The 26,403-nt window shown below is 33.1% G+C and overlaps 2 protein-coding genes across 8 annotated transcripts in view; one reads left to right on the top strand and one right to left on the bottom strand.

Annotated features, from left to right (window-relative positions):
* The window catches only part of shd (cytochrome P450 family 24 subfamily A member shade), a 37,062-nt gene extending 11,231 nt beyond the window's left edge, over positions 1-25,831 (top strand). For 3 of the 7 annotated variants that reach the window (XM_029321973.2, XM_029321974.2, XM_029321978.2), the window contains 10 exons: positions 16,192-16,330; positions 17,881-18,018; positions 19,884-20,082; positions 20,633-20,820; positions 21,030-21,228; positions 21,688-21,850; positions 22,157-22,323; positions 22,904-22,982; positions 23,051-23,248; positions 23,608-25,831. In XM_029321973.2, coding sequence (XP_029177806.1) covers positions 16,192-16,330; positions 17,881-18,018; positions 19,884-20,082; positions 20,633-20,820; positions 21,030-21,228; positions 21,688-21,850; positions 22,157-22,323; positions 22,904-22,982; positions 23,051-23,248; positions 23,608-23,733 — 1,596 coding nt within the window. In that variant the 3' untranslated portion in view covers positions 23,734-25,831. The other 4 variants (XM_029321975.2, XM_029321976.2, XM_029321977.2 and 1 more) reach the window with 4 other exon arrangements.
* form3 (FH2 domain-containing protein formin 3) overlaps positions 25,404-26,403 on the bottom strand; it is a 30,125-nt gene continuing 29,125 nt past the window's right edge. Inside the window, 1 exon segment of the mRNA XM_029321922.2 lies at positions 25,404-26,258. Coding sequence (XP_029177755.1) covers positions 25,995-26,258 — 264 coding nt within the window. The 3' untranslated portion in view covers positions 25,404-25,994.

Genomic DNA, 26,403 nt, shown 5'->3' on the forward strand with positions numbered 1-26,403 from the left:
GACCGATCCGATCGTTAATATTTAGAGCTGGACGTCCACTTTGGGTGTCAAACATGCCGTAAAAATCTAATTTTATTGATTCTTGCACAGAGAGAATTTTTTCTTAGAATTTACCCTTAAAATTAATTAATCGTGAGACAATAAATTCGAAGAATTTTATATAAGAGTTTCTCTGATTAATATTTACACGATAAAAAATATTAATAATAAGAATATTAAATATTAATAATAAGAATATTAAAAATATTAATGTTTACCACAAGATATAAAATGTTTGATTAATTTTACTGTGCATATATTAATATGTTTTTATTGTGGTAAATATTAATTAGAGAATTCTTATAAAATTCTTCCAATATATACATATGTTCTAACTAATATATAATATATATATAATACATAAAATATATATTATATATAGGTATATATATAATATAATATATAAAAAATATATATATTATATAAAAATATATACAGCTAATATTACTAATTATTGACGAAATAATTTAATTAGTATATAATTTATCGACTAAGCTGTCTTGCACATAAATTCGGAAGAAATAATTAATAATAAATATTAAATATTAAATAAATTAAATTAAATATTAAATATTAAATATTAAATTAATATTAAATAAATTTGAAAAAGAAGGTATCTTGAGAAAATGGAAAGAAAAGCGATCGGGGGAGCGAAAAAGAGCTGAAATGTGTTCCATCTTCGTATCCAATGACTCTCTTTATAACGTTTCGTGTGTCTAACGTTGTACACTTCCTCGTACATTATATCGTATCTCTCTCTCTCTCTCTCGGCCGTTTCGACAGTTTTATTTCATTTTATTTCGTTAGATTCGAAACGAGTTCCGATCGACGTCTCATTCCACGTGTTCACGCCCCCTATATGATAGAGCTACGTCATTTCCCCCTGACCTGGTCTAGCTCGTTTTATACGATCGTCCGGTCGTTTTATATTACGGATGGACAAATATTTTTAAGCCTCTTCAGACCCCAGGGAAAAGGGCCCTTTCTCTGACAGCTACCTTTTTTATCGCTCGTCCTAAGATCCTTTCACGAAAATCACTAGGGACGATCGAATTTTCCCAACGAAAACATCTCCGGCATTTGGAGAAGCGAAAGGGAATCGGCCGAAAATTACCGGTTTTTAACATACGTACGTATATGTGTGAGACAGGCTTCTCACCATCCCGGTATTTTTATCCTGCTCGAAGTTAATTACGCTATGAATACTAATTTGCTGATTATAAAGTTCATTTCGAAAGATGCAAGAGACCCCAGACGTCTATTCCTTTATACATATATACATGTATGAATCCGCTTCTTTTTTCAAATTGTACACAGAGAGAATTTTGTCCTATTTACCCTGAAAATCATAGTAATCGTGGGACAATATTGGAAGAATTTTATAAGAGCTTTTCTGATTAAATATTTAATCAGAATAAAAATAATTCGTGATTTTAGAATAATTTAAAAAATTAAAATACTAGAAAAAATATAGAGAATTTTCTCTTGGAATTTATCCTGAAATTCATGGGATAGGGTATTGGAAAAATTTTACTAGAGTTTCTCTGATTAAATATTTAATCACAATACAAATAATTCGTGATTTTAAAATGATTCAAAAAATTAAAATACTAGAAAAAAATATAGAGAATATAAAGAAAATACAGAAAGTTTTTCTGATTAATATTTACCACAATAAAAATATTAATAAGATATAAAATATGTTCGATTAATTTTACTATCTACATATTAATATTTTTTATTGTGATAAATACTAGGAATTCTTAGAAAATTCTTAATACATTATTGTCCCACGATTATCCCATGATTTTTACAATGAAAAAATAGTTAACTTGACTAAATCTTTCAACTAAATATTATTTCGTTGATTAAACATATAAAACCATTTAAATTAATTGTAACATATTAAATCCAGCAAAACGTATATTTGACTTAAATACTAATATATGTGCAATTAACAAAATAGTAATTTAGTTGAAAGGTTTAGTAAAGTTAACAATTTTTTTTTAGTGTAGGGTAAATCGTAATATGCCGTGGATCTATTTTTCTCATATTTTTGTCAATCATTTCCAATTTTTTTCGAGCGTTTTTCAGGTTGCTGATGCTTTTTTATTGTATCATCTGACGTTTAGAAGGCGAATTTATTTCAATTTCTTGCTTCGACTACTAAGTTTCTCTTGACTTCTCTTCACCATCTTATGCTTACTTAACTTCTCTCGTCGAGTTGTTTACGCCCTTCGTGGAGATCCGGTTGACGGTCGTTACGCATGGTCGCGCAAATTTACCGCGAGACGACGAGATCGATTTGGACGCGCAAATTAGATGCCGTCTCGCGCGACCGCAGCTTCGTACTGGAGCAACACACTCGTCATGTGCAGTTTCTCGTTACTTTAAACATGACCAACTGTTCCTCATACTTCTCTTCTTGCTGGACAACTAATATCAGCATTAAAAAATATATATATATATAAAATTATAAAAAAAAATATATAAATAAATATAAATATATATAAATATATATATATAAGATATAAATATAAATATATATATATATACATATATATATACATATTATATATATACATATATATAATGTAAAAAGTATAAATTTTTGATATTTAAATTAAAATTGCAATTAATTAAAATATAATTTTGTCAGATTATAATATTTCATTGTTTATTCAAAAATACATATAATGTATAAGGAAAATTACTACACGTTTAAGTCAGCATGTCTGTCAATTTTTAATTTTTTAAATTCAAATGATTTTACTCAAGCTAAGCTTTACTTATCAAGCTTAATTTTATTTTTATCAAAATTGTCTATAATTATATATACAACAATATATTATATTTTTCGTTACTTTTTCTCGTCGAATAGTTAATATTAACTTTATAAAAAAAATTATTCGAGAATTAATATATCTAGATTTTAAATGTCTTCATTCCGTAAAAAGAAATAATAATCTCCGCATCAAAGTTACATTTTTCAAATAAAATTTAATTGATGCGTAAAAATATGAAAATTATGAAGAGAATCGAGAAACCGATTTGGATCACAAACGCAAAAAAGAAAAAATTTTGCTAGGATTCCTTTATTTTTTCAATCGTTGTTGTATGAAAATTTGTGCATATTTCATGGATGAAAATTCTGGTAATCGTAGAACAAAATGATATTGGAAGAATTTAATAAGAGTCTCTTTGATTAATATTTTCCACAAGAAAAAATATTAATATTAATCACAATAAAATATAAAATATGCTCCATTAATTTTACTATGTACATTAATATTTTTTATTGTAAAAGTATTTAATTAGAGAAACTCATAAAATTCTTCCAATATCGTCCCATGATTTTCGGGATAAATTCCAAGAGAAAATTCTGTATAATTTTTCTAGTATTTTAATTCTTAAAATCATTGTAAAATCATAAATTATAAGATACTATGCACAGACACATCAATCGTTGAGAAAGAATAAAAATGTTTTCAGCTAGTTATGTTTTTTCTTACTCATCATGCACAGAGAGACTTTTCTTTCAGAATTTACCCTGAAAATTATATGGTAATTATGGGACAATATTGGAAGAGTTTAATAAGAATTTCTCTGATTAATATTTGCCAACAATAATATTAATATTTACACAATAAGATATAAAATATATTCGATGAATTTTATCATCTTCACATATTAATATTTTTATTGTAAATATTTAATCAGAGAAACTTTTATAAAAATTCTTCGAATACCGTATATTGTCCCATGATTTTCAGGTTAAATTCTAAGAGAAAATTCCGTGTAGGATCAATGAGAATTCTTTCTATTTCCTTTTTTTGGGGAGTCCTAGACCTTCTCTTCTGCCTCGCTTGTTTCTATTACTATTATCTCCTCAAATATTTATGAAACTCTCCCGAATGATTTATCTAATCGGTCCCGCATATAATTGATTACACTTATTAGGGGTCATCAATACGCTGCACTAGCGCGATAACTTCTCGATTATTTTACTCGACTCGTTATTTCCTTGTCGCGTAAATTAACTCTTGAAAAGAGAAAGAAGAGAAAAAGATATACATATGTGAAAGCAATAAGAAAATTCGTATATCCCGAAGGATCTTCCTCGCGTTTCGAAAAGGAAGACGGAAGTTGAAAGACCCAGTCGCAGTGACCTGATGGCTATTTTTGTCCGGGGAAAAGAAGAAGGACGGGAAGGAGGCAAAAGGATACATTATAGTTACGGCATCCCGTATAGCTCTCGGCGGATGCTGGGAATCATCTCCCCGATCGGGGGAGATGATATCTTCCTCGATATTCAGCGCCATCTGCCCTCCGTTCTGGATCGTCCGGAACCCCCACCAGAGTTCCCACTGAGCCCAGGGGCCCCACCATCAACCAACCATCCTCGCGATGGACCAACTGGCAGGGCATATGATGGGGCATGTAAACAGAGAACAGACGAGGAGATAAGTTTTCGTCTCCGAAGGGGCCTCGTAACTTCTCCGAAGAGGAAGAGAGAAGAAAGGAGCTGAAAAGAGGGGGCTTTCTCTTCTTCTGCTTGGTCTCCCCTGACAGACGCCACCATTCATAAATCCGATCGATCATATTCCAACAATCGCGATTATTATTATTGTTATTATACAGCACAAAATATTATGAATGTTTTCAAAAAATATTACTATAAAATATTGCATAAATATTTTTAAATGATTTGAAAGTTTTTTGTGATAACATTTTTTAGATTATTTTAAAAAGCTTTTAAAAATATTTCTAAAAATGTGCTTCTCTAAAAAAAAAAAGCTCGAATAATATTTTCTTAAATATTTGATACATATTTTTGAAATGGTAGTTTGAATCTATATTCAACAATAATTTTTAAACACGAAAAAGCGGACGTGGAAACATTTTAAAAATATTTTTCAGAATTATTTTATCTTTTAAAAAATATTTTCGAGAATTATTCTATCTTTTAAGAAGTATTTTTAAAAGATTTTAAAAATATTTTGTGCTGCATAGGTTATTAATATTATTATTATTATTTTTATTATTATTATTGTTATTGTAATTATTATTGTTGTTGTTGTTGTTGTTGTTATTAATAATCGCGATTAGAGTTCCAATCTCACTGGACAGCTTCCAGCTTCTCTCTACCCCCGTCTGCTTCTCTTAATCTCTTCCTCCCCTGAAGGAGGGGGCACTTCTGACTTTTTTCTTCTTTATCTCCCCTCTTTCTCTTTCTCTCATCCCACCGAGAACCCTCTCCGTGGAGAAGAGATCTTCCCTCTCCTCTACCCTCATCATCTTCTTCTTCTTCTTCTTCAGCCTCCTTCTCCTCTTCCTTCGTTCGCGATCTTCCTCCACTTCAGTTTCTTTACTTACCACCACCTCTGCTCTCTCCAGACCTCTTCTTCCTCCGCCCCCTGTCGCGCTTTCGGAGTTTTTGGAAAACATCGAGGAAGGGTTCCCTGAGGAACTTTTTGGGATCAGTGCCGCCGCGGCTGCCCGACGAGTCGGTTTAGACGTTTCATCCGTCGTCGTCGTCGTTGTCGTCGTCGTGGTAGTTTCTCGGTCTCTTCCAGGGTTCCTGAATTTCCCGCCCGGGAATTTTTTTTTCTTGTCAGCAAGACGGCGGCTGAGAGAATCGACTTTGACGACGACAACCACGGGGGTTATGATAACACGCTTGAAGCCCGTAAGTTATTTTTATGAGAGATACTTTTTACTATTATGTGACATTTTTGGAATTGATTAATTCTTTTCGTTATGCACTCGATAAATATTTTAAAAAGGAGGTTTCTAGGAGCTTATTTTCATTATGGTTATAATGCACGTGTTTATATTTATCTCCCCCAGTTTAGTAATTTTTTTTTCTATTTGTGACTGTAAAATTATTTATCGTATTTATAATTCATGTTTTGCCAAATATGTTTTAGCTATTCATTATTTTGTTACATTTAGATTATAATTTTATCTAATAATAAAGAGAAAAAGGAGCAAAACACAATAATGAAAGAAACATGATAAATATGAGGTGACAGAAATCAGCTGTTCCCTGTATATAAATCAAACTTTACACAGTTTAATTATATCAGTAATTTATTAAATACGTCTGGTTTAGCTCTTCACTATTTCCTTGCTTACAAATTATAATTTTATCTGTAATAAGAGACAAAAAAGAAGAAGATTCAAGAAACATGACAAATGAGATGACAGAAATCAGCTGTTTACTATATCAAATTTTACGCACAGTTTAATTATTTCAGTAATTTATTAAATAAGTCGGGTTTAGCTCTCTACTATATTTTCTTGTTTATACATTGTAATTTTATCTATAATAAGAGATAAAAAAAGAGAAAGAAGAAGATTCAAGAAATATATAACAAATATGAGATGACAGAAATCAGCTGTTTGCTGTACCAAACTGTACATACAGTTTAATTATATCAGCAATTTATTAAATAAATCTGGGTTAGCTCATCTTTACTGTTTTCTTACAAATTATTATTTTATTATCTATTATGCAAAAAAAACATGACAAGTACGAGATGACAGAAATCAGCTGATTTCTGTCATCTCGTATTTGTCATGTTTTTTTTTTTTGCATTTTTGTTCCTTCTCCTTTTTTAATCTCTTTATAATAGATAATAAAATAATAATTTGTATATAATTAAGAGCTTCTCTAATTAGTATTTACCGTAATAAAAAATATTAATATCCACTACAATAAAATATAAAATATGTTTGATTAATTTTACTAAAATTTCAACAATTTTTGACAGAAATCAGCTGATTTCTGTCATCTCGTACTTGTCATGTTTTTAACAGCTGTTAGGGGATAATTAGCTTTCTCTGGAGAATTTCGGGGAAAATGAGAGAAAGAGAAGACGCGAAAGAGAGAGAATGAAAGAAAGTTCGATCGATCGATCGATCGATCGCGAAGAAAAGCAGCGCATTCCTCTTGTGTCGATCCCGCTTTTTACGGGACACCCTATAAGACATATATACCGTACTCGCTCGCGGTAATAGTTTGTTTTTACGATCTCCCGGGGAAGCCGATCGTCGTCATCGCGCACTACCCACCTGTGGCACGCGAGAGAGTCGAGTTCGGATTTCCGGGTCCCCCTCGCGCGCGTCGATCGCTCGCCGATCGCGAGCCAAGTGTGTATACACGGTGAGCCAGAGAGTGAGAGGAATTCGGCGCGGCGAAGTCGTCGGGAGAGCGAGTGTTCGGCGAGAGATCGCGAGCCGGCGCGATATGCGCGCGATTCGTTCGATTTGATCGATATACACGAGAGGCGCCGAAATTAATCATGGTAATTTAAGAAAAAAAATAAATAAATAAATTTTCGCGAGTATATTTTGTGTGTGAATTTTGGGTGTGCTTGGTAATCGCGGTGTGAATTTCTTTTTCCCCGGCGAGTTCTCTTCATCTTCGATGGATCCGGTGCGAGGAGAGGATTTTGGTGAAATGATTTGAATTTGATTAATTTCGATGTATAGGCTTGTATCTCTTGCTCGTTTCTCTTGAGATTGAGAACGCGCTCGCGCGGTTGTAATGTTTACCATCGGTGTAACAATGGATGAAGCACGCCGCGAGTGACGTTTGACGTGTGACAGTTGACACCTGACGTGAGGGTAAGGTACATTCTTTCTGTACACTCGCAGCATTCGAGAATTTGTGAACTCATCGAGATTAAATTGATTCCGCTTGCGAGGCACTCGCGATAATTCCTCGTAAATTGACATTTGCCCCGACAAATAATTAATTGCCCTCGTCGAATCTATGATTCGATAGATCGACTAGACGTCGATCTATTGGAACTGTGTGTCGCGATGCCTTTTAAAAATATAATTGTAAAATATTTACTTTCGAAATTTCTTTTTCCACTTTTTTTCAAATACAGAAGACGTCGAAAGATAAAAGGTCATCGGAAGATGAGAAGAGACGACAGATAACGCGATAAAAAAATATACACAGAAAACTTTTCTGACAACATTTGTTGTGTCATATATATATAGATGTTTAGCATATACAAAATGTTTGAGAAATATTTAAAGTATGGTAACGATCGACAAATATTTCAGAAAATATGTTCCTCGCTCGGGGAATAATTGTGTTTTTCTGTTATTAAAGGAATATGTATATTCTCTCTCTTTCTCACTTTCTCAGTTCAAGATATTCAACAAACAACACATTTGCATATTCTATTCCGTTCAATTTATTCTAATCGAGTATATATCCAGCAGATTCATCGCCAAGATAATTCTCCAATCTTTGAGAAAAATAATAGCAGAAAACTCTTGAATTCTCTCTCTCTCTCTCTCTCTCTCTGTCAAACGTCTATTTACATTGTCTATCTACTACAAACACAAGCGCCTGCGTGTTTCTTCCCGCCGATTGACCTTACCTCTCGAGACACCCTGTACATATCGGAGCGCTCGCTGCTTTTTTTCTCCTTCTTTTTCTCTCGTCGGGAACCCTCCGTTTAATTGCACGCATCGGAATCTCGAAGCGGCGGTCAATCATTTTATTTGCGAAATCTAAAGTGCCGTTGACACGCGGCGGTAATTTATGCCCCCGGGGGGAGGGGGAGGGGGAGGGAAGTAATCACGAGAAACGGGAACTTCGCCAAGACCATAGATGAAGAACGTTATACGGAAATGGCGAGATGCAACTTCACATTGTGCTTGCTCATTATTTATATATATGTATGTTTTTTTTTTTTTTTTTTTTTTTTTTTTCCGGATACTTCGGATGCTGCACTGAAACAAATTTAATAAGAATTTGTTTCAATACTGTCAAATAAATCATTTATTTGAAACTGATAATATTTATTTGATATGAAAAATATTTGTTGGATATAAGAAAATCCTTTGAAAACGAATAAATATTTATTTGTTTCAAATAAATGATTTTATTTGGCAGTATTGAACTAAATATGTATTAATTTAGTCATTTTTTGGGTCATATTTTGCCCCAAAATTTACTATAAATTTTATCATGTTTGGCGAAGAAGCCGAAAATTATCATGAGCAATTAAGCCAGATTGAAAATATATTATGCATTGTAAAATTTATGTATGAAATAGTTATTTACTTTTTTGGCATCTATTTAAAATACTTCAAAGAATTATATATAAGTTTTTAACACATTTTACAATTGTTGACATTTTAGTAAAATTAATTGAACATATTTTATATTTTATTGTAGTGGATGTTAATATTTTTTATTGCGGTAAATACTAATTAGAGAAACTCTTAATTCTAAAATTATTCGAAATATAATTTTATACAATTTTTAATATAAAAATTCGAAGAGAAAATTCTCTGTATACAAACTGAAATCTCGAACCGAATGAAGGACTAAAAAAAAAACGATATAATTATATTTCTCATTGCTATTTAAAAAAAATACAATTGTTGAAGTTTTAGTAAAATTAATCGAACATATTTTATATCTTATTGCAGTGGATATTAATATTTTTTATTGCGGTAAATGCTAATTAGAGAAGCTCTTAATATTAAAATTATTCGAAATATAATTTTATACAATTTTTAATATAAAAATTCGAGAAAATAAGAGAAAATTTTTTCTGTGTACAAACTGGAATCTCGAACCGAATGGAGGACCGAAAAAAGCGATATAATTATTTCTTATTGCTATTAAAAAAGTACAATAAAAACGATACATCTCCGAAATCGATAGAAAATAAATTTGACGAATGATGAATCGATTTTTCGCTGATTCGCCGAAACTCCGCGTCTAATTTCGCGGAGATCGCTCCTCCTATTATGCTATTTCTGATAATATCGCGGTGCGAAAGCATATATATATATATATGTAACGCGCAAGGAAAGCCACACTTTATCACGGTGGGTTATCGAACAAAATGAGCATAAATAAAATCGAGTGTTCGACAAATATAGGTCAACTAATGAGATAATTCAGTCGCGAGTGTCTGGAATTTGCATTCCTTCCGTGAACGCGAAGGCCTTGTCGTTTTCACTTTCGGTAAACATTTCTCCGAGTTCATTCGTCGCGATATTAAACGCAAATATACGGTAGCTAAACAAGTATTTCACAGCAACGAAATTTTCCATGAAAGATTCTTTTTTTTTTTTTTTTTTTAATAAAAGAATACTTTTTGCGAAAAATTTCAGATGTTAGAAGGATATTTTTTAATATTATAATAAGTATTCTTTTTATTGGCGGAAAATATCCACCGAGTTTAATTTTTTTTTAATTTGTCTGAACTTTGAAGGGAAAAATAAAAATTTAATTTTTGAGAAAGAATGATTCCGAAACGGTTTGTACTTATTTAGATACACCCTGTATATAATTCCGTCTGCGCTCGAATAAAAAAGTGCCGAGTAACGTCTGACAATAAAGTTTATGATTGGGTGGCGCTCGCGAAACTAGATAATATAATAGTCGTAACTGTCTCTCTAACGCGAGGAACGCGTTGCATTATTCATCGTTCGTTTAATTGACAGGCGTAACGGAAATCGCATTAGCGAGAGCTAGACGAGATAAAATGCAACGAGATCGAGTTGCATATACGAGCTGCGTGCTATACACGTGTACGATACATGATTCGTAAAAGACGGCAAAAACTAATTGAACCTCCTTTGAGATTGAAGATTGCCCGACAATTCCTGTCATTATTTATATATAGCGCGATCTGACCCGCATTCCTGACATTTCGATTATATAGTAAATTACATCACCTTACAATTATATTTTTCTGCATTTAACTCTGACACACTCTGACATTTTTCTTTTTATTTATTTTTTTTATTTATTTCTTTACTAATTTTTTGATTTGTTTTTTTAATTAGTTTTTTTAATAGTAATTAATTAAAATTTTTTTAAACGCACGCTGAGAGAACTTTATCTTAGAATTTACTCTGAAAATCGTGGGACAGTATTGGATTTTTAAGAATTTATAAGAGTTTCTTTAATTAATATTTACCACAATTAAAAATATTAATATGTACATAGTAAAATTAATCGAACATATTTTATATCTTATTGTGGTAGATAATAATATATTTTTTATTGTGCTAAAAATATTAATTAAAGAAACTCTTATAAAATTCTTGCAATACCATATTGTTCTACGATTATCATGATTTTCGGAAATTTTAAGAAAAATTCTATGCATAGATTTCGTTAAAAAAGAAAAAAGAAATAAAATTAATAACGAAATATATAAAATTCAAAATAATTCTAAATAAAATTATATATAATTTTTATTCTTCATTACTTTAATAAATATAAATCTAAAATTTTTTTTGAAAAAAACATATGCGTTTCACAGCAGTGTGAAAAGATAAAGAAATGATAGGAGAAATGTAGGAAGAAAAAGAGATAACAATCCAGCGGGCCTGATTATTTTTCTCGTCCCTCTACGCGTCTTCTTTCACTCTCTCGCGCTTTCTCAATTGCTCCTGTAGCTTTAATAATCCTTTATTTACTGGTCGGCGGCGACACTCCGCGACATTCCAAAGCCTTCGCGCACAATTACTCGCGTTCCTTATCATCTACGACGTCGCGTAGCTCGACTGCGAAATTTGCCCAATCTAGAAGGAAGAAAGATTTATATTCCAATCTCGTGTATGTTTATAAATATAAACTATATATATTGATTTTGCATTATTATTATTATTATTATATATTGTTATATTGTCTCTGAAATTTATTCATTTGAGTTAAGGATGTAGACTCATATATTTCTGCAAATTATATTTCTTTATTACTGTAATAAATATATCTGGAATTTTTTATTAATATAATTAATTTTTTAAATGATATAAAAATTTAATTTTTAATTTAATTTAATTTAATTTTTATATTATTTAAAAAATTCTAATTATGTAATAATAATGTAAAATAATTATATATTGCTATATATATAACTTTTTCTCTGAAATTTATTCTTAAGGCTGTAGACTCATATATTTCTGCAAATATGGTCGAAAAAAAATTATATTTCTTTATTACTGTAATAAATATATCTGGGATTTTTTGAGCGAAAAAATGTATGCGTTGCAGGGTGAAAAAAAAAGAATTTACATAGGAGAGAGATATATAGAAAGGGAAGGAGAAAAAAAAAGAGCTTTCGATAGCCGCGCACTTTTTCCTTCTTTTAGCGTGGGACTGGTTCCGCGAGATATGTAAAGCGACACGTTTAGAGCTCCGCGATTCTTTATTAGACCTTTATTAGAGATTCGATCAAAGCCCCGATCGGAAAAATCGCCGACGCTAATCGGCCGAGCTAAGAATAGCCCATTCGTATAGAACAGGTTCGCAGACCGGACGCGAAAAAAATAGATGAATTGAAAAAAGAAAGGGATACGCGCGCAGGAATGTCACATTTCGTCTATTAATGAACGTTTGAGGAATTCTTCGTTTTTCTCCGCGTGAATTTTTTTACGGAGATTCTCCGTTCATCTCCGTACGAAGATAAAAATAGGTGAATGTGAATAAAAATTTGTTTTTAACGAAAAGCAGAAAGGGAGAGAGAGAAGTTCGCATTATTCCAGAAGAATGCAGCTTCTCTGCAATCATTCACGTTCCTCGATAGATAGATATTGTTTTTGAACATTTCTGACAGGTGTCAAAATTTTTCAAAAATATTTTTTTACATATATCTCACACTGAAAAAAATTTATTAAATTTGAATAAATATTTAATTCAATACTGACTTATAATAAATCATTTATTTGAAACTAAAATTTTTATTTGATGTGAAAATAAATATTTATTAATTTAAAAATGTTTTTGTCAGTGCATTTATTTTCGAAAATAGTAATAATTATTTCAATCACTTGTTGGGCTTAAAATATGTGGGAAAAAATTATAGAAAAAAATGAGAAATTAAAATAAAATAAAAATAAAACAAAAATGCGGGATAAATCGATATACAAATGCGAGGCTGTATATGCCATGTGAAAATTATAGAAAAAAATGAGAAATTAAAATGAAATAAACATGAAAAAAAAAAAAAAAAAAAATGAATAGATGAGGAAATAAAATAATAAAAAAAATACGACGAAAAACGCGGGATAAATCGATATACAAATGCGAGGCTGTATACCGTGTGAAAATTGTAGAAAAAATGACAAATTAAAATTTCAAAAAAAAAAATAAAAAATATAATGAATAATTGAGGAAATAAAATAATAAAAAAAATACCCCAAGAAATGCGGGATAAATCGATATACGAACGCGAGGTTGGATGCCGTGTGAAAAATGAATAAGGAGCGTGCGATTTTGACGAATCTCGGCCAATGGGAACCTACTGCGGAAGGATTCAGATTCTCTTCGAGGAATCCGCAAGATGGTTTCTCTCCCGCTTCCAAGTCAGCGGAACATGACGCTGACATTGTTTTTCGCGCTAATGTATGCACATATCGACTTGGCTATACATTAGCGCTGAATCAGAATCAAGTGTACACACGGATCCTTCACCCCGCAATTAACATCTCGTATTATTATCGTCGATATATCTCTCTCTCGTTTACGCTATTTTCTTCCCGATCCGTATAACAGAGCCTCGCGAGATACGTCAAAGCATATATATATACGTATGTATATTATAATGCAAGCACGAGAGAGAGAGAAGAAAGAGGGATCATCGGGGCAACACCGGGAGCGTTATCGGGGAATTGCAAATAAAGGAATCCGCAAATAACACTGGGGCACTCAGTCAGTCACAAGAAAAGATCCATAAACAGAATCGCAGTTCTCGCTTTTTCTCTCTTGCTTGCTTTCTCGAAAACACGTTTATTCTCGCTCTTCTCGCATCGCGTTCTTGCTAATTTTTTAATTAAGTTCAGCACCAAGTCTAAGGATTCTCTCTCCCTCTCTTAAATTGTCTAAGGACGAGACCTGTTGCTTCATTATTTTTATCGGATCTCGCGGAGGATCCACCTGTCAAAAAGATATAGAAAGTGTCTGGAAATTGTATTAAAAAATCTTCACGAAAGCTTTATTTTATATAATTAAAATATATATATAATAGAATTTTATAAATATATATATATATATATATATATATATAATTTTATAAAAGTTTCTCTGATTATAATTAAAATTAAAGGATTAAATATTAAATTAGAAATGAAATCTCTTCAGCAAATATTAATCAGTTTAATGCACTATTGAATTGATTAAAAATAATTCGCGCTACTATTTATTGCGTCCTATCTTTAATTAGCTCGTTCGTCCTTAGTTAGAGATTAACGACTATCATGATTTTTTGAAGAAATTTTAAGAGGAAAGTTTTCTCTGTGTAGACATGGTAATTAACTTTCAGTAAACATTTTGGGTAAAATTTAGGCATGATAACTAAATTTTAATATGGAGACAGTAAAAACTCAACTAAGGCTAATATTTTTTCTTTCCGCGAGTCAATCATTTTTTATTGCGGTAAATATTAATCAGAGAAACTCTTATCAAAATTCTTCCAATATTGTCTCACGATTATCATGAATTTTAAGATAAATTCTAAGAGAAAATTCTCTCTGTATAGATATGGTAATTAAATTTCTGTAAAAATTTTGGCCACATTTTTCTTTCTTACTAATTATACACAGAGAGATTTTTTTTTTAATTTACCCTGAAAATTATGTGGTAATCATGAGACAATATAATATTGGAAGAATTGTATAAAAGTTTCTTTGATTAATATTTGCCAACAAAAAATATTGATATCTACATAATAAAGATATAAAAAATGTTCGATTAATTTTACTATGTACATATTAATATTTTTATTGTAAATATTAATCAGAGTAACTTCCATCAAAATTCTTCTAACATTGTCACGATTATCATGAATTTCAGAATAAATTCTAAAAAAAAATCCTCTCTATAGACATGGTAATTAAATTCCAGTAAAAATTTTGTGTAAAATTTAGACATGATAATGAAATTTTAAATGTTCATATATAGACTAAAATTCAATGATGGTGGCTAAGATTTTTTGTCCCGTAAATCAATTGACTTTAAAGATATTAATATTTCTTATTGTGACAAATATTAATCAGAGAAAATTCTTATAAAAATTCTTTAAAATTGTCCCACAATTACCATGAACTTCAGGATAGATTCTAAAAGAAAATCCTCTCTGTAGACATATGGTAATTAAATTTCAGTACAAATTTTGGCTTATATAAATTAGACATGATAACTAAAGACAGCTGAAATTCAATTATGGTGGGTAATATTTTTTGTTCTGCAAGTCAGTCGATGCCAAAGATATTAATATTTTTTATTGTGGTAAATATATTAGAGAAACTCTTATTAAAATTCTTCCAATATTGTCCTACGGTTATCATAAATTTCAGAATAAATTCTAAGAGAAAATCATCTCTGTAGACATCGTAATTAAATTTCAGTAAAAATTTAGACATGATAACTAAATTTTAAGTGTTCATATACAGAGTGTTTCAGAACTGGCGGAAAAAATTTTAATGGCAGATTCTTGGTATCATTTGGAGACGATTTTTCCTTAGTGAAAATCTTGCGAGGGAGCTCATTATGTTCCTAATTTTTGTTATTATGTATCGTTATACCTGTAACTAAGCCTTATATTAAAATTCTATTAAAGCAAACTCTACCTAAAATTAACTAAAGAATGTAATTCTGTTAATATTTTATTTCCACAAGTCTTAGTTTCCAAAAAAGCCTTTATTTTCAACTGCTTATAATTTGAAAATTACTGGTGTCTCGACATTTTCGCTGAGGAACAATCGCCTCTGAATGACACCAGGAATCTGCCGTTAAAAACTTTCTGGGGGACACCCTGTATAAAGATAGCTGAAATTTAATTATGGTGATTAATATTCGTTGTTCCGCGAGTCAGTCGGCGCCGAACCGAAGTCGGCGTTGAAATAATGACTAAAAACGCGCCTTTGAGGGGCGAGAGCGAGAGAGCGGAGTTTACGCACTCCCGGTGATACGGCGTCAGTTGTAGTACTATCTCGAAGCCGACGAGAGGAGACGAGAGCGCGCGCGAAGCGTGTTAAGATAAGAGAAGAACCTATTATACTCCGGGTGCTCGCGGCGCGCGAAATTGTTGCCGCGAGAACGTCTCCCAGCAGAGACCGAGAAAAAGCCCGGATCCTTTTAATCCTCCCTCGGTGCAGGGATTCGACTGGAGGATGCTGCTGTCCGGAGCCTGGTTCGAGATCATCGCCGCCGCGCTGCTCGCGATCCTGGTGCTGGCCACTGGGTACTGGCCGCCCTGGTGGTCCGTCTGGACCAGAAACCACAACGCAAACGTCGGTGAGTTGAGAGAATCCTGCGAGAGATCTTTCCCAGAGCTCCTCTTCGGTATATATATCACTTGGTCTCGCGATATCGGTCAATGGCACCGCGCACATCCTCCGTCTTCCTTCCTTTTCTCCCCTATAATCATTTTTATCGCTATCGAATGTTATTTACGAACGCTCTAGGTTCGAGTTTAAGGTTCCAGCAGCTACACTCACCGATCGTGTTCGAGTTGTGACGTCAGAGGCGAAAAGCAGATATTTCGATGAAGCAGCACTTGGGTTTGGCGCACTCTTGAATACCTCCAGAATTATCCCTTTCCCTTTATAATCGATCGACAGCTGTGAAATGTCTGTAATTTGAGGTCTGGTTCGTCTGGTCTTTTTGCACGTGATCATTTATTACGATTGTTGATTGACTATTAAGGAAAAAGAATAGGTTTCGAGGTGTTTTAAAAGTGTGCTGAAGTAAATGTTTCACCGAAATATCATTTTTATTTATTTAAGAATTTTTAGCATGTGCTTTCTCGTCTCTGACGTCACAATCTAACATGACTGAGGATCCAGAAGCCTTAAGGCTCTTTTGGAATTGTGACGTCAGAAGCGAGAAAACATACGCTAAAAATTCTTAGATGCCATTTCAAAATAAAAAGATTTTAAAATACCCAGTAAACTATCCTTTTCCTTTTATAATCAATTAGCTGTAAAATGACTGTAATTTGAGGTCTAGTTTGTCTGGTCTTTGCATGTATATTTAATTGTTAATCGATTGTTGAGGGAAAAGGATAGGTTTCGATGTATTTTAAAAGTGTGCTGAAGTAAATGTTTCACCGAAATATCATTTTCATTCATTTAAGAATTTTTAGCATGTGTTATCTCGTCTCTGACGTCACAATCTAACATGACTGAGAATCCAGGAGCCTTAAGGCTCTTTTGGAATTGTGACGTCAGAAGCGAGAAAACACACGCTAAAAATTCTTAGATGCCATTTCAAGATAAAAAGATTTTTAAATACCCCGTAAACTATCCTTTTCCCTTTATAATCAATCAGCTGTAAAATGACTGTAATTTGAGATCTAGTTCGTCTGGTCTTTGCATGTGCAGTCATTTTAATTGTTGATCGATTGTCAAGGGAAAAGAATAGGTTTCGAGATATTTTAAAAGTGTGCTAAAGCCATCTGAAGTAGTGTTTCATCGAAATATCATTTTCATTTAAAACTGACACTTAAGAATTTTTAGCGTGCGCTTTCTCGCCGCTGACGTCACAATCTAACATTTGGTTGCGGCGAGGACTCGGGAGCCTTAAGAAATCGCGCGTTTCACAACTGATAACTAATGAATTGTAAATGTACAACGATATAGAGCGCAACACAATGTCACGATGTTACGCATCTTCAGCCTTCGTTTATATGAGGCTTCTTTGAGAGCGAGAGAAATTCAAGGAGAGGCAAGATGAGTTTTTGTAATATTGAACTTATTTTTTCTCTCGAACAATGCGGAGCAAAGAAAGGGTGCTCCGAGATTCTTCTTGCTCGATGAGAAATCCGATAAAAATTCTTTTCGCAGATGTGGGTGACAATGGCAGGAAACTCAAGACCGCGCGCGACGTCCCGGGTCCTTTCGCTCTGCCGTTTCTTGGCACCAGGTGGATTTACTCCCGTTTCGGCCACTACAGCCTGAACAAAATCCACGAGGCGTATAAAGGTAAAGAGTTTGGCCTTTGCCCTTTTATTCAAGACATTTTAATTCTGCGTTCCCCACTTTGATGCGAGTTAATGGCAGGGTTGGATAATAACTAGTTAATTAATTAAAGCTCTGAATACCATTATTGTTTTTTATTAGTTATAAATTATTTTTAAATTAAAGTATTATTAATTTTTATGTTCATTTGTTATCAAATGTAATGACCAAAAAATATATTTCTATATAAAAATCAAAATTTCTTTGTTATTTGTTATTATAAATTTTAAAGGAATTAACCAACAGAATTCTAATTTAATATAATGTTTTTAAAAATTAATTTTTTATTTAACTTCAGTTAATTTAATCTTAACTTAGTTTTAAAAAATCATTAACTTACCCAACCCTGATTAATGGTATCTTAAGGTTGCGAGAGAGAGAATGAGGGGTTCATTATGTGCTAATGTATAATTAACAATTTCGATTAATCGCATTGTATATGCGGGGGGTCTCCCCTTCACAAAAGGTCGCGCGATTCTAAATATGGCGGGTGAAACGTGTGTCGATCTTTTCAGAGGGTCAGGGTCAATGATACTCTTCCAATCTTATCGCGAGCGAAAGAGGAAAACGAGGGGACAAACCGCGAATGGCAAGAAGAATCCTATGTTTACGTCACGTCGAAAGTTGCTTATGTCACGTTACGATATAATTGGATTCGCGAGAAAATTGTTTGTGCAGAAAATGCATCGAATTTAATTGACGAATAAGTTATTATGTATTATCGAATTGCGCAACACTGATAATGCGCAAGTGATTCTTTGAATCATAACATATTTTTCTTCGTTTACTTTATATTCGTCCCATAAAATATCTCGATACGTAGACTCTTATAAAAAAATCTGTAAAATGTCGAAGAGGACATTGCACCAAATACATAGGATTTTAGTTTTCGGTGGAGTTGGCTGTTTTTTTTTTTTTTTTTTTTTTATATATGTTGAATCTGTAATTTTTAAGATGTAATAGCCTCAAAGCTAAATATTCGATAGTTATTGAATTACAACTAGTCAAACAATTTGCAAAGTTCTAGTTCATGTTTGACTGGCTCTAAATCAATAATCATCTATTATTTAACTCTGAATCTATTACATTTTTTGGTTCATTATAAGTCATAAGTTACAATATGTGAGAAAATCAGCTGGAATTTACTGGAATTTAATTTCATTAAAAATTGTATAGCTTCAAAAGCTGGTTTTCTCATATGTTGCAGCTTGCAAAAAATAAAATAGATTCAAAACTTGGGGTCTTCTACCAGTTGTTTGACTGGCTGTAAATCTATTATTTAGCTTTGAAACTCTTACATTTTTTGTCCAGCAAGTCATAAGTTATAACATGTGAGCAAATCAGCTGATTTTATTGGGATTTAATTTCATTTAAAAAATTGTATAGCTTCCAAAACCCTGCACTAATCATATAAAATTAAATCTTGATAAAACCAGCTGGTTTTCTCATATGTTGCAGCTCGCAAAAAATGTAATAGACTCAAAACTTGGGCTCTTCTACCAGTTGTTTGACTAGCTGTATTCAGTAACTATCCAATACTTAGCTTTGAAGCTATTACATCTTTTGTTGAGCAGAAAAAGACCAGCAATTCCACCGAGAGTCAAAATCCTATCTATATTTGCGGTCCTTTAAAATCACTTGACACAGTCCTTTTCTAAGCTCTAGATTGAAGACAAGGTACCAGGATGATAGAATTAAAATAGGATCTAGATCTCGATCTCTTCCTCTCGTAAAAAATTGCTCCGTTTACGAGAGACGCGCTCCTTTTTTCTTTCATCATCGATATATGGTATTTTAATATGGCTCGTTATCCCGTGATTCAAGAGTAGATCTGAATCGGCGATACGGGTCGTTGTGCAAAGAGGAGGCGCTGTGGAATTGCTTCGTGGTGTCTGTGTTTGCCCGTCGCGACATCGAGGCTATCCTCAGGCGAGGCTCGCGATACCCGCTTCGTCCTCCGCAGGAGGTCATATCCCACTACCGGCGTTCCCGGACCGATCGTTACACCAACCTTGGTCTGGTCAATGAGTGAGTAGCCTGCAGCCGCTCTCGTGATTACGCTCGCCGCGGTATCGAGGTCAAGTTTAAGGTCGCCGTCCTGCAACTTTTCGGTTTATTTATATATCGATATACCAGGTGATCGCCTGGAACGAATTACTTCATCTTCTCGTTATACAAAAAATTTAATTTAAAAAACTGCAAATCACTATTCGCGTCATTTTTTATTTAGATTACTCATTATTACAATTTTTTATTTATTTATTTATCTTTGTTATTTTATTAAAAGTATTTTATTTAGATGATTTGTTTATAAGAATTTTATATTTTTAGGAAAATAAATAATACTGCGGATAAATATAACGAAAAATATAAAAAAATTATATAAATTAATTTTATGCCAGGCTGATAATTAATTAATTTGCGAGAGAATCAACGATGATTTAATATGACAGATATTGCTTCCTCGAATCGCTTAGGACTTTTACAGAACAAAATTGCGAAAGATATATATATATATATATATATATATATATAAAATCAATGATAATATAATCAATGATTTTATTATTCTTAATAGGCAAGGAGCGACGTGGCAAAAGCTTCGCGCCGCCTTGACTCCGGAACTCACCGGAGCTGGCACCGTATTCGGTTTCTTCCCGGCACTCAACATAGTCACCGATGGATTCATCGACTTGATCCGTAAACGAAGAGCGGACTTTACCGTGAAAGGCTTCGAGGAACTCGCTTACAGAATGGGACTCGAGAGTAAGTCATCGACATGCTTTCCCATATATTACATAGCGATTTCTTCATCTTGATTTGAAACCGTGCTACTATTCTTTAATATTAGAATGACGTCGCTTCGGAGCCGCGAGAAAATTTTTCCTTTTTTTTTTTTTTATAAAAAGAGAGATTATAAAATACACCTTGTTTGCTTTTATTAAATCCTGATAACGCGTTATCTCGTTCCGCAGGTACGTGCACGCTGATCTTGGGACGTCACCTAGGCTTCTTAAAGCCAGATTCCAGCAGTACGCTGACAAGGAGATTAGCTGAAGCGGTCAGGATTCACTTCACGGCCTCGCGCGACGCCTTTTACGGCCTGCCGCTTTGGAAGCTGCTGCCGACATCCGCGTATAAGCAGCTGATAGAGAGCGAGGACACTATATACAAGTACGTCACATGTATACTTGTAATTACTCATCATCATCTGTGTTACGCTAAATCGCCGATCCCCTCGTTGAATCGTTAATTCGAGAGACACTTTCAAATAATTTAATTATTATTATAAATTTTATAAAGGACCCTGCACCAAATAATAGGATTTTAGCTTTTGGTAGAATTGGCTTTTTTTCATACGTTGTAACTTCCTAGATAGCAATAGTAGTCATTTTGACATCAAAATAACGTCATAATAATTACTGTGGCTATCCTGGCTTATGATGTGCTGAACAAAAAATATATCCTGCGTATTCAGGGTGCAGGGTCCTTTTAAATTTATTTTTTTTAATTGCTTCGACTATATAGTTTTATTAAAATCCATAAAAAGAGATTTGATTAGACCGAAGAGAATTTAGTTCAAAGAAAATATTTAATAATCACTACTTCTTATTGTCTTTTTTTTTTGCTTAGTATTATCTCGGAGCTTGTGGAAGCGACTGTGTTGGAGAAACAAAACGACGCCAGAGACGATTCCGTCGAGGCTGTATTCCTGTCTATTTTACGGCAGAAAGATCTCGATATGAGAGATAAGAAGGCCGCCATAGTCGATTTCATAGCGGCAGGGATACACACAGTGAGAAAACCACGTTGTACTAATTATGTAACTTGGCTAAGTTGTTAGATTTTGGCTACTTAAAGTATTACATAATTTGTGAGAGTATAGAAAAAAAAATTTGTTATCAACTTTATATATGTATTTAATTTATATTAATTTATTTCTGAAAAAGTTGTAATCTCTCTTTCGTAAGAGGATTCTAATTTTTCGTCCGACCTTCCGTTTTTTATTCATTATCTTCTTTTTTTTAACTTTATATCAATTCGGATTGTCAATCGCGATTACTACTACAGGGTTAAAGACACAGTCGTTGGACGTTTGCAGCTAGGCAACACGCTGGTGTTTCTTTTCAATTTGATCGGCCGTAATCCTGAAGTGCAGGAAACTCTATACAAGGAGGCGCAGTCCCTGGCGCCTCCCGGTTGCGATCTCACGGTGGACGATCTCCGAAAGGCCAAGTATTTACGCGCCTGCATCATGGAATCCTTCAGGTAGATCTCATACTAATTAATTTAAGGCTCCTGGATACTCACCGCGACCATCTTGGATTGATGACGTCAGAAGCGAGAAAATATACCATAAAAATTCTTGCGACGTACGTGAAAATAAAAATGTTTTTCAATAAAATACTGGTTGAAATGGATAGAACACACTTGTAAAATATACCGAAAACTCTTCTTTTGCTTGGGTTATCAATAAATAACATGTATATGTCGAATTAAATTGAGCCTAATCATAAGAACGAAAACCAGCTGTTTGACAGGTATCGAAAAAAATTAATATTTGCTTTCACATATTAAATTATGCCAAAATGAGAGTCTTTGGTATATTTTAACACCACGACAATTATTTTAAACACAAAAAGACCGCACTAAAATGAAAAATAACGCTGTACGTCGCAAGAATCTTTCGGGCTGTCATTTCTCGCTTAGAGAAAGAGAGAACTATAATCCTGATGTCGCTACCATCAAAATTTGGAGTTCTACGGCGAGTATCCAGGAGCCTTAATAAGACTGTTGAAAAACTTATTTTACATAATTCCTCTCTAAATACGATTTGTGTATATTCCAGAGTTGTGCCGACGACACCCTGCATAGCTCGCATCCTGGACGAGCCTATAGAACTGGGAGGGTATCGCCTCGATCCCGGAGTAAGTTTCAACATTATTTGTGTACGAATTTTTGGAAGAATACCAAATTCATCTTCGTCGAATTTCAGACAGTGGTGTTGCTGCACACGTGGATAGCAGGATTGAGCGACGACAATTTCAAAGATGCGTCCAAGTGCCTGCCGGAGAGATGGTTGAAACCTATGGCCCCTCACTCGCCTCTACTGGTGGCTCCCTTCGGCGCCGGTAGAAGGATATGTCCAGGAAAACGTTTCGTGGATCTCGCGCTGCAGCTCATTTTGGCAAAGGTGCGGCAAAGTACAGGGTGTCCCATAGGAAATTGCTGAACCTAATCATTATTTGTCATTTTTTAATGCATGCAGTTATTGAGAAAACAACAATTGTGTTGGAAAGAGGAAAGTCTATAGTTATAGTTTCTCATGGATATAAATAAAATGTTTGTATACTAGTTTATTTTATTGATAAAAAATAATGAAAAAAGTGCGTGCATTAGAAAATGACAGCTGATTAGTTACAGCAATTTCCTATGGAACACTCTTATACATAAAGAGGCAAATTTCTATATAAATTTCGGGACGAATTTGTATATGTAAATTGCGCACGAAAGAGAGATTGTACCCCTGTTGGTTAATTGGTTTTCATTCAGATCGTTCGTGAATTCGAGATCGTCGTCGAGGAAGAGCTCGATTTGCAGTTTGAATTTATCCTGGCGCCGCAAAGTCCCGTATCCCTCGGATTCCGGGATCGTATGTCGAGGGCCGAGATGACCTGAACATATCTTATTCGCGTTTTCGTCGGCGAACGTTTGCCGAACAATGAATGTTAAATTGAATGAACGAATGGGTAGGTTCGAATTATTATTGCGCCGTCGAGCGGGGCTTCGCACGTGCTTCGCTCACGACTTCCGGCTCGGCGCTCCTCGTTTTTTTCATCGATTGATTTCCGAGCGTTAGATTTTAGCGTTTGTGTATTATCTGTAAGATTCTTTTTAATTCGTTGAAAAGGAACTCCGTTCGTCCGAGGAGGGGAAGGGGTATTTGTCGTTATTTACTTAATGTTATAATATTTATATCTAGTTGTAAGGGAAGCGTAAACAATCGGGATCCTCTTACCTTTTAAGACATTGACGCATATATTGCTTGCAATGCCCTGTTATTATCATGTGTTATTCTTTTTCTTATAATATGCTATAAAATGAAAGTTATAGTCAAAACTCTCTTCTTGCCACGTCGAGCGCAAAAGATGAGTCACTTCGCATTCGTAATAAAATAATAAATTAATTTAAAAAAAGATGGGGTGGAAGAGACGGCAATGCAAATGCAAATATGCACGTGGATTTCTCAGTCACCTCATTTAGTTTTATTCACGATAACTATATATAATAATAATTAATAAAATAGTTAATGTACATAACACGCATGCAAAAAATGTTGATCTCGTATTTGTTACATAAAAAATTAAATATATAATTATATATATTATAATTATTTATATATTATAATATATGTATATATACTATATATTAAAATATATATTTTTTAATATATATATTATATATTTTAAAAAATATATATATATATATGGTGTAATGTTCATTTATTTAATTATAATGTGATATTTATTTGAATTTTCTTTATTAAAACTTGCCAGAGTTATTTCGTACAGCTGTGTCAAAATCTTAATAATTGGGGTGACCGAGTTATCCCGCATCGTAAACTCATAAGATGGATTAGACGCCTCTTTATGGAATTATATCTTGTCAATGACGTAGGGAAAGCGGCAGATTTAATTATATAATTTATATAAATTATTTATTTCTCTCTCTCTAAGCTGCGCGCGCGTATATATATATAATTTATTTTCCGTTTACAGTGAAAGTAAGACGATCCCGATGTGTTGTCTAATATCGATTGCGCGCACCGATTGACTAGCTGTGGCTGAATTGTTATATTTACGTTACCGTACGAAAGATTTATACGCAACGTAATCCGTTGACTATCGAAAAAAATTCGTTTTTTTTCGAATTATTTACGCTTTTTAAAAAGCGTCGGTGCCGAATTATATCATACTTTATTAGAGAGCGATCTCATTAAACATCTCCGTCGGTTTTTTTTTCTCGCGCGGTTTTTTCATGCAATTTTTGAAAATGGATCATTGATGAAAATGATCGTTGATTTATACACTTGTACATAAAATATGTAGATATTTCTTGTTAAAATATATAATGCGTAAAAAATATATATAGATAAAATTGTGAAATATATATGAAATTAAATGTTTGCAAAATTATTCGGCAAATCTCGTTTTTTTAATACTTTCTCGCATTAAAGTATGTATAGTTAATTGTAAATTTATATTTAAAATATAACATTGCGTATGTATTCCTTCGATCAAATTTCGAATTGTATTATATTATATTTATATATATATATACCATCAATGTAAATGTCTGTTAATTTATTGTATCGGACATAATTTCTACAATATAATATATTTATATCTTTGTGTTAACGCGGTAAGAATGATTACAATATTTCGTACGTATATTATATTAGTCGCGAATATGTTACATGTAATTTTATAAATATGTATTCTAAGGAAAAACTAGAAGGAAAACTCCCGCAATTTGGCGTCAAACATAAAGTTCGGGATGTTCCTTAAAGTTTCCTTGGTCATATATAAAACGTAGGTCGCGCGTGCTAAAGCTGAAGATAAATTTGATTATCTTTCTCTTAAATCGAGCAATTTTTGCATTGTTTGGTGTGGTAGTGGCGTATAGTAAACTAGAATAATCTTACTTATTTTGGCTTAACACTGTGAGACGATGTAATATATAAGCGAGAATAATAATAACAATTTTTATTACGCAATCTTGCGAATTCTATCTTACGATAACCATCGATCAGCTGTTCGGCTGTCAAACGTTGCTTGATTTGTTATTTTCCTAATTGTAATTGTTAAACGAATAGACTTTCTAAATTCTCCAAGCAACGTTACAAATACGATCTTGTTTTCTTGTTCGAAGAAGACGCATCATTTCACCATAGCCTTGATACTCTTCGGGAGGTTTTGGATGGAACCCTTGTTCACGCTGGCAGCTGTAGGCCGCATAAAACTGTGACTCTTCGACCCAGCTCGCGGCTGGATTAATCTACTCCTCGTATTACTGGACATCTTATTACCGGTGATCGCTGATCGATTTCCCAAGATCGACTGCTGACCGATGCTGCTCCCGCTGCTGCTGCTGCGCGAGGTGATGGGCCGACTCCTCGTGACCTTTGGTATGTCAGACACTATCTGTTAATTAACACGTAAAATTTTGTGTAAAAACCTTACCAAGGTCTATAGATATATATTAATATATTTAATATAGAATTATAATACATATATAATATGTAATATAATATAAAATATTTAATCTATTTAACATATAAAAAAGTAT

Source organism: Nylanderia fulva, unplaced genomic scaffold (assembly GCF_048542155.1).
Source record: "Nylanderia fulva isolate GAGA-0341 unplaced genomic scaffold, ASM4854215v1 Scaffold32, whole genome shotgun sequence".
Taxonomy (NCBI): Eukaryota; Metazoa; Arthropoda; class Insecta; order Hymenoptera; family Formicidae; genus Nylanderia; species Nylanderia fulva.